General features: G+C 41.7%; 2 protein-coding genes across 2 annotated transcripts in view; one reads left to right on the top strand and one right to left on the bottom strand.

The window, feature by feature from the left end:
* The first annotated feature begins 36 nt into the window (after nucleotides 1-36).
* On the top strand, nucleotides 37-7957 carry TEFM (transcription elongation factor, mitochondrial). The gene is made up of 4 exons (XM_035103866.3): nucleotides 37-91; nucleotides 1183-1646; nucleotides 3193-3342; nucleotides 5137-7957. Exons 1-4 carry the CDS (start codon nucleotides 55-57, stop codon nucleotides 5572-5574), a joined length of 1089 nt encoding a protein of 362 aa, XP_034959757.1. The 5' UTR covers nucleotides 37-54; the 3' UTR covers nucleotides 5575-7957.
* The window catches only part of ATAD5 (ATPase family AAA domain containing 5), a 28762-nt gene continuing 26285 nt past the window's right edge, over nucleotides 6929-9405 (bottom strand). Inside the window, exons 22-23 of the mRNA XM_035103854.3 lie at nucleotides 7947-8114; nucleotides 6929-7691 (exon numbers count right to left, since the gene is read on the bottom strand). Of these exons, the coding sequence (XP_034959745.3) occupies nucleotides 7613-7691; nucleotides 7947-8114 (247 nt within the window). The 3' untranslated portion in view covers nucleotides 6929-7612. The remainder of the gene's footprint in view (nucleotides 7692-7946; nucleotides 8115-9405) is intronic.

The following is a 9405-nucleotide window of genomic DNA, read 5'->3' as shown; positions in this document are numbered from 1 at the left end:
GAGGCGGAGGAGGGGGAAGGAGAAGCGTGTTGCACCGAGCCGAAGTGGGCGAGGATGGGCATGAGAGGGCTTCCCGACCTTCTCCGGGCAGGTAGAGACGGCATTGGTGCTTTCGAGGGAAGGTTTCCTAACGGGGTGGAAATTGGAAGAGAAGGGGGTGGCCTCTCTGATGCCTTCTTGCATCTCTGCCTCCCAAAGGCCTGCACAGCTGTTCGTTGCAGCAGCCCTGGCTGAAAGCTCCCCGGGCGAATGGTGCCTCTGGGGCTAGCCAGGGGGTGTTTCCCAGGCCCCTGTGGGGCAGTGCGAGGAGGCACCTCTCTTTGGGGCAGCTCAGAGACCAGGGGCAGCAGCTGCGGCCGCCCAGTGGGCCCCCAAGGAGAGGAGAGGGGAGACCAAGGGAACACTCCCACAAAGGAGGGTCTTCAAAAGGGGGCGAGGCGCTGCGAGCTCTGCAAGCAAGGGATGATATAACTGGGCTTTTGAACCACCTGCAAATGCAGGAATCTCAGCTAGATCACCCATGACAGATAGCCATCCAGCTTGCTTAAAAAGCTCCATTAAAAGGGAGTTCTCCACCTCCCAAGGGAGTCTGTTCCACTGTCAAGCAGCTCTTGCTGTCAGAAAGCTCTTCCTCATGTTTGTTTAGTCAGAATCTCCTTTCTTGTAACTTGAATCCATTGGTTCAGGTCTCCAGAGAAGGAGAAAACAAGCTTGCTCCATCCTCCATGTGACAGCTCTTTAAATATTTGAAGATGGCTATCTTATCTCCTGTCAGTCTCCTCTTAGCCAAATTAAATATACCCAACTAACTAACCTTGGATTCTTGAGTAAAATATTATTTTTTTTGCCCATCACACAGATTCTTCTTTCAAGGATGAAGGGCAGGATGTTTTAAAAATAAAATGTGTATTCAGAAGCCCTGTTCAATACACCTACTTGTGTCTTTTATTGCTGACCAGCACAGAAAAGTTTGGCTAAACTATTCCCTATTATTTGGCATAACAATTACAGGACACTGAGAATCTATTTACAGGTTTTGGAGGGGAATGTAGAGAAGATCCTGACAGTGAAGCCTTTTTGATAGATCTGTGATGAGAATTGGTGTTTACGATCCACTGAATTTTTCAACATATTACTCATGCTGGTGAAATGACTTAAACATGACAGGTGCTTTATTTTCAGGTAGAAGATGCTTTCCGCAGGTTCCATTTGGTTCATCTTCACTTCAACCTTTATATCTTCTACTGTGTCACAAGAAATCAACATATGTCACACCCCTGAATTCTGCATCAGCAGCTGAGAATTTTAAGGAGGCCAATTGTGCAATAGATGACTTGTATTCTACTGAGCAGAAATCTACTGTTTTGCAGCTACTAAATTCAGCATCCGAGAAAGAACTTAGTGCTGTGAAACTAATGCGAGGAAGGAAATCCGTGAACATAATAGAGTACAGGAACAAGCACGGGCCATTTCGGAATTTACAGTGTTTACTAGAAGTGCCTCTTTTTCAGTATAAGACAGCTGTTAAAGTCTGCAACTTTATTCTCAATCCCAATGCAAAAGAAGAAAGAAAAGAGAAAAAAACACAGAGTGTCACGTCTGCAATGAAATATATCAAACCTGATATAGAAAGAGAGAGGCTGGAGGTACTGTTTTCATTGGGTCCTACGGATATTGCCATTTCCCACATAGTAACATTAAGTCTTCAGTCATGCAACTTGGGAACAAGTCATTGAATCCCATTGAATCAAGCAGGGCTTACTTCTGAGTAAATATCAATGAAATTCAGCTGTGTGGCTTTTAATATTTTAGATGGTTAGGCAGAATTATGTGTAATGGTGGATTCAAAGACTTCTTCTGAAGGTACCAAAGGCCTTGAATTTTCTCAATGAGATTATATAAAAAAAGACTTTTCCAGCAAACCCACTGCATTTTAAAGCTTAAAGGTACTCCTGACCATTAGGTCCAGTCGCAGACGACTCTGGGGTTGCGTGCTCATCTTGCTCTATAGGCCTAGGGAGCCGGCGTTTTTCTGCAGACAGCTTCTGGGTCATGTGGCTAGCATGACAAAGCCACTTCTGGCAAACCAGAGCAGCGCACGGAAACGCCGTTTACCTTCCTGCCAGAGCGGTACCTATTTATCTACTTGCACTTTGATGTGCTTTTGAACTGCTAGGTGGGCGGGAGCTGGGACTGAACAACGGGAGCTCACTCCATCGCAGGAATTCGAACTGCCGACCTTCTGATCGGCAAGCCCTAGGCTCTTGTGGTTTAGACCACAGCGCCACCCGTGCCCCCATTTTAAAGCTTACTCAATAGCAATTGTCTTGTTATTTTGTAGGAGGGGGGCACTGCTGTTTAAGAAACATGAGGCAAAAGTTCCCTTGGGCGGGCAGAACTTGGTGTACTGTTCTTTGGACAATGTACATTTTATAAGTAATGTCTTAAAACAGGCTTGCACACAGCCCAAGCATGTGGGTATCTGTGTGGCAAGGTGAAGGAATGTATCTGCACATACTGCCTATGAGAGTAGGTCATTAATGCAATTCAGTCATTTCTCATGGCAAGAAGATTGTGCAGTCATACACTTCTTGTGGTGTTGCTTAGGGTTTATACAGTGCTCCACATTAGTAGCTATTTGTTCTGTGAGTAAGGATGCATAAGCCAACTACTCCAGTAATTTGTCACGTGTTTAACCTACATGTGTGAAGAATTGCCCCTTAGCATTTACAACGGGGTCACCAACCTAAGGCCCACAGGCTGCAAGTGGCCCGTGGATGTCATTTGATCAGCCAACGAGCCGCCCCCGAACCGAGCTGCCTGCTCACGCGCTGTGCTAAATCAGTGCGGGGCGGGGACTTGCTTTCTCAGTGCCAGAAATCACATCTGCGCAGACACCAAAAATCACGGGTGTGCGCGATCCAACCCCCGAAGGAATCTCTGTGGGACCGATCCTGCCCAGGCAAGATAAACCTTGCCGACCCCTGGTTTACAACCATCTTAGCTAGACTAATTGCCATTCTTCTTTTGTAAAACTCGAAATAAAGAGAGATGCATTTACAGTGTTATACTCTTCATTCTGGGGAGATTTTACAACCTGTAGCAAACAGGAGATGGGGGAATTATGTATTAGAAAACATGATGTGGTTAATACTGTAAGTACCAACAAATCTTTCCTATGCTCCCTTTTAGACTGCCAATAACATTGTATCCATTGTTTTTGGCACTCGCAAAATTGCATGGGCTCATGTTAATAGACACTTGACCGTTCAGGATTGGCAGCAGCAGGAGTGCACTATGTTTATGAAAGGTGCTTATATGCCAGCCGTCTATCTTGAAGAGGTAAGCCACATTAAGTTTTGATTGTATGCAATTTTTCTAACAGCATATTTCTTTGGGGAGCAGCATGTTTCTGTTAGCTACATATGGACCCAGTTTGCAGAAACCACAAAACCAAATCATGGTTTGTGTTGTGCGAGAGCTCCGCAGAAAGGATTGCGGCCACATGCTCTTCCTCCAGTCCTGCTGTGAACTAAGCCATTGATTGGATTAGTGGAGAGGTCACGCATCTGGCACCTGTGAAGGCTTCCAGTGGTACCCCAGACTCTTGAGCTTTTAATATTTTTTTCGAAGTAGGTCTCTAGCCTTCCTAAACAGAAAGTTATGGAGCAAAAAGTGCAGGTACCTTTAAAGCAATTTCTGTGAACTGAGTGTAGCTACCTTGTATATTTTTCCTGGTACTGATAAATGATCCCTGTTATTAGGTAGCAACAACATCTATGTGCATGTGTGATCTCCATAATCAGGATCAGGACTTCCCATGGTAAAAATAAGGTTGGGGGCGGTTGTCTAATTTTGTGTTATGCCGTGCCCCCTCCATGGCACCCATATTGTGACTGGTGCCCCCAGCACACTCTTTGCTCAATTGGAAGTGCCTGTTTACTCACGAAAGACATCTCTTCATCTAAGTTAATGATTCTAGCTATATTCACATTTTTAAAAAATGTGTAAAATTCCCTCCATTAAAAAAAAAAGGATTTCAGAGAAATTCCTTCATATGTTGAACCAGTCTTACTTTGAAACCATTCAGGGATCCAGTAGGCTAAATAGAGAAATTTTAAATTGTTCTGCATCCTGGTAGAAACAAGTTTTAGCCACATTTCAGATTTGTTTGTACAGTATTTCATACTGGCAGATGAATTTCTTAGAAGCCTTGACAGCCTAATCCTAAGACATGGTTTTACTTCCTGTTGAATCCATTCGTTTGAAAGAGAGTTAGAGTCTCCTGTGGCGAAAGGTTGCGCCACTAGTCTTAGTTTTCGGGCCAGTAGAGGAATAGGCTTGTACAGTCATACCTCAGCTCCTGAACGCCTTGGGAGTCGAACATTCTGGCTCCCGAACGATCAAAAACTGGGAGTGTTCTGGTTTTCGAACATTCTTTTGGAAGCCGAACATCTGACGGGGCTTCCGCAGCTTCCGATTGGCTGCAGGAGCTTCCTGCAGCCAATCAGAAGCTGCACTTTGGTTTCAAAGTTTTGGAAGTCGAACAAGACTTCCGGAATGGATTCTGTTGACTTCCAATGTAAGACTGTGCTTCTGTTGTAAAATGTTTTTTGCATGATGCTCTGTACAGGAAAGGGAGCCGCTTTTGTACACTAGGAGTGATGCTACTGCAGTCCATGGGCTTGAGGTAGTGTCAGCTCCCGGGGGACAAGTTGTTCCTTGTTTTTAAATCCCATTGCTGGAATTACTGTGTCTGATCTTTTTGTTAATTATCAAAGTATAGGTGCTTATAGGAGTATGAACAAAAATAGCTCAGTATATTTTGCGGGTTGAAGTCAAAAGGTCCAATTCCTCCCGCTTCCTTAATGGTGATGCCTTTTAATTGGAGTTTGCTGCCCTTTAAGAGATCCCCATAATCTACCACTTGGGACAAGCCATCTCACCCTTCCTAATGATAATGTACAGAGCCAGCTAGCTGAAAGTCCCAAAACTTTCTAAAATGTACTTCATCCCACTGTATATAATTACCTGCTCTGGGTAACAAAAAAAATAGTGCAAAACATTTCTCATAGGACAGGAGATACTATGTTTATGGTGGATTGCTACTACTTATTCAGTGCTTGTTTATTTCAGATTTCTTCAGTAATATCCCAGCTTCCTGAAGCAGATTTTTATGTCTTGGAAAAAAGCGGACTTTCTACTCTGAATGCAAATTTGTTTCCAGTAACGTTACATCTTCGTACAGTGGAAGCCATGCTCTATGCGTTGTTACAAAAAACATTTTCGCAGGATGGCCAGTACAAAGTATTAAGTATGGCCCGAAGTGCTGTAGGAAAGCACTTTGAGTTGATGGTTGGGGACTCGCGAACTAGTGGAATAGACCTTGTGAAACAGTTTCTCTTAGAATCTGTTATGCATGCTGAGCCCCGTGTGAACTTTTCAAGAGAGCAGGTAGTAAATTATCAAAATTTATTGTCATCAAACAAACAGTGGAGAGACGAAGAGCTGTGTGATTCCTTGCTGCAGGCAATAGCTTTTTATGAGCTACTGATACTGAACAATACGGCTTAGTACTTATCTTATTCAGTTTTGTTCTTTGCTGCTATCGATGATATGTGCAATTAAGTTGCAACTGATTCACTGTACACGGGGTGCTGGACAGCATGTGATAGGAAAACAGCATTTAATTCCTGCTGAGATACTAAACTTATAAAATGTGTAGAAACACTTTTGTGTCAGGATTGTTGATAGCAACATGAGGTGTTTTGTAGGTTAGGATTGAGTGGAAAAAAGTGGAAGAACATAAAACAGGATCATTTTAACCATGGTTAGCAACAGCCTTACAGCATGAATTAAGTGACAGGTGCATAAACCCGTGGTGCAGTGCCTAAAACCAGACATGGGGAACCTCTAAGCCCTCCAGCTAATGGTCAGGAATGATGGGAGTTGTCCTAAAACACATGCAGGGGAGCTGTAACCTAAACCTAGTTCTTGTTATATTTACATGAGACTTGCATCAAAGCCAGGGATAGCTAATGTGGCATGTTCTAGATATTGTTGGCCTCTCAACTCCCATCAGCCCTGGTGAGCATGGCCAATGGTCAGGCATGATGGAGTTATCATTGAGCAATATCTAGAGGGCATGCAGTTAGCTAACCTTGCCTTAGATGCAGGTCTAATGTGAATGTAACATGATCTACATTTAGATTACAGATGGGGTACCTGCTCCCATTTCCGACAACTATGGTCTCATTAATAACGTGTCTGTACGTAAACCAAATCAGATGTTTAGATTCATGCTATAGGCCCATTTCCTTTCAGAGCTGCTACTTTCCTTATAGCTCCACATAGCAACTATGGAGGCTAAATCTAAAGAAAAAAGTTACCATCGCTAACAAGTCTTGGATCATCTACTGTTTGCCTCTGCTGTCCAAAGTAACGAAACAAAGATGCAGTATGCTAAATGCTTGGATTCTATGGAACGTTTTGGATAGGTCTTCAATGCTTGTCAGTTGATATGCTTATATGGTGGTGCAGTTTCCCTAGACAACAGGGTTGACCCAGTGGACTAGGTGAGCATTTGGTTTGAGCGGGCAAGGCTCTTAAAATTATAACATTTTGCTGCTACTTCAAAAAGCTTTCCACAGCTCTTGATACAAGATCTTCTGATTGCTTCAAAGAGAACGACACTAAGGATTTTAATGGTTTGGGGCTGCATTTTAGTATAAGCCATTCATAGAACCTTAGAGATGGAGGGGCAAAGAGTTGTTCTTAACGTATACATACAGGCTATTTTCCCAACCTATCAACGTGTATGCAGCGGTCTTCAGCTATTTTTAAATGATTTCCTCGTTCGGAAGTATGATTAATGGTTATAACTGGGGATAATGTCTACTCTTACATCTAAATGTCACCCTGCAAGAAATACGTTTCAAAGCCCATCCAGAAATTTATTATTTCACTGTAGGTAAAAAATTAAAAAAACAACCCAGAAGAACTTCAAGTGTAGTAGTAGGAAAATATCTGACAGTATAAAAATAAAATGTACAGGGTTACAGATAAATACAGATAAATACGACTATACAACCCAGTAGAACTTTTAGTATAAATTTACAAAACAGATTATTTTCTCCCAACTGATTGAAGACCTTACTGTGTTGGCGAAAAAAGCATTACTGGCTCATATGCACACACATAAAACCAAGCCCAAATGCAGCCTTTGCAATGAAACAGCAAAAAAGTTTACGGTTACCTCATTATCAGTTGGCTAATCTTTTCCCAAGTAGCACCATACTTATGTGGAAATTAGAATAGCACCTTATAAACACGGTATTATGCCTGAATATATGGGACAAAACCCACACCCTAAAAAGTCAGCCAATCCAGTAGTTGCAGCAATGGGCTTGATATACTTCAGGTTGTATTTGAACGCATCTTGTGTAGAATTCAACACATTGTCACTTCACATTTGGAATGTGGAAAGTACCTTGGCAATAGATATATACAAAATACAATTTGTATTTTTAAATACTTAAAAGATTCAAAATATAAGCAGCACTCTGTACATATAAATTCATTAATGTATATTCAAAGGTACTACAGGTTTGTTTTATGGAAAGTCATTTGCCAGGCTGTTCAAAATTTCTCTTGGAAAATCAAAGTGAATTCCTTCAAGGTAGTGGAGAAATCTGTTGGAAAAGAAATGAAGAAAAATTGTATTCTTGAAAGAAAGAAGGGAAAGAAAATGCAGCATGCTAAAAGTGACATGAAATTTACATGACACTTAACCAGTTAGGATATTTAGTACATTTTGTCTACATGAATATCAGTTTTGATGCACAGGTCCCACTGAGTTTAATACTAAGTGAGCATAGGATTGCAGTGTATGTCTCCTGATAAGATATGAACATGATTGTGTTGCTAATAACATGAATAAAAATTACCTTCTTTTGGCTTTCCCCTGTTCTTTCTGTTTCTCCAACTTGCAGATGTTGCGGAGAATAGGCAGGTAATCCATTACACTTGCTTGTCTGTTACAAAGATTTAAAGAAGGTCTACTGGAAAATACAGTTTCGATTATTTCCAACCTCTTCTGTGCATTATGGTAAATGCTGCAAAAGAAAAGCACATAGGTTTTTCCCTGTCCCAGCTATAGTTTAACAAGAAATAACAGATTAAATTTCAGCAAGTGTGCCCAATGTACAATCACTGTTACACTGTGCTGAACTAGTATATATTTAATTCCTGAATTTTTATGTTCCAGTTCTAGTATTATTGCCCTTATAGAACCCAGGATTTAGCCTCAAGCAAGAATCCAATTGAAAGCAAACATTTTTCAAATATACTACAATAAGTAGTTCTGATGTAGATCTCAAAGCTTGTGTCCTTCTTGGGAATAGTAGATTGCAGCCCTATTCAGTTTGAATCTGCTTGGGCATTGACCGATATTGTCTCTGGCACGTCTGAACAGAAAAAAAGGTGGTGTAGATGGTGGAGCAATACCTGCCTTTATTTCCTTGCTGGCTTCCCCCCATATGCACATCAGTGAGCAAGCTGTGGGGGGTTTAGGAAATATTGCAGGTGATGGTTCTGCCTACAGAGACCTGGTTATTAAATATGGTGCACTTGAACTGCTTTTGGCTCTGCTTGCTGTTCCTGATCTCTTCTATAGCTCTTGGCTACCTGCACAATGTAACCTGGACTCTGTCAAACCTCTGCCGTAACAAGAACCCTGTGTCACCCATAGAAGCTGTAAAACAATTTGACTGACATCCTATCCCCTTTTTAAATGTGGGTTTTTTGGGGGGGGGTTATTGGGTCATCGTTTTTATTTTGATTATATATTTTGTGGTTTTATATTTCAATTTTGTTCTGTGAACAGCCCTGAGACCTCCGTGTATAGGGTGATATATAAATTCAATAAATAAATAAAGAAATTAGTTTTGTGAGATTTGCCTGGAAAATGGTATATGCATTACTTAAATAAGTAATAGCTTTGAAATTAGGTAGCATGTGTCCCAAATAGGAGGCTTAAAAGAAAGCCAGCCACAGAACTTCCAAATGTGGTCACCTTTTTACCTGTGTCTCAAGGTGATCTTTAACTCAGGCATGACCCTGTTTAATGTCAGCTCACAGCCAGGCAGCTGACTCAGGATACTCAGCCAAAGCTTACTGACATCTGCAATCAATAATGTTGCCGTTTCAATTCCAGAACATTGTTTTATCTGTTTATTTCTATGTTTTACCACCTCTTACCAGTTCACAGGGGCTTGCTGCGCATGGTCATGCAAAAGGCTCAAACTGTGGGGCTGGCAGAGAAAAGATTCCATGTATTTAACTTGCAAGGTCCTTTTGCTGTCAAAATCTCTTCCTTCCCTACATTTTACACATGACTGGGCAGCC

Source organism: Zootoca vivipara, chromosome 2, assembly GCF_965207765.1.
Source record: "Zootoca vivipara chromosome 2, rZooViv2.hap1.1, whole genome shotgun sequence".
Classification (NCBI taxonomy): Eukaryota; Metazoa; Chordata; class Lepidosauria; order Squamata; family Lacertidae; genus Zootoca; species Zootoca vivipara.
The sequence above is the reverse complement of the archived record's forward strand: the minus strand, read 5'-3'. Positions and strand labels throughout refer to the sequence as shown.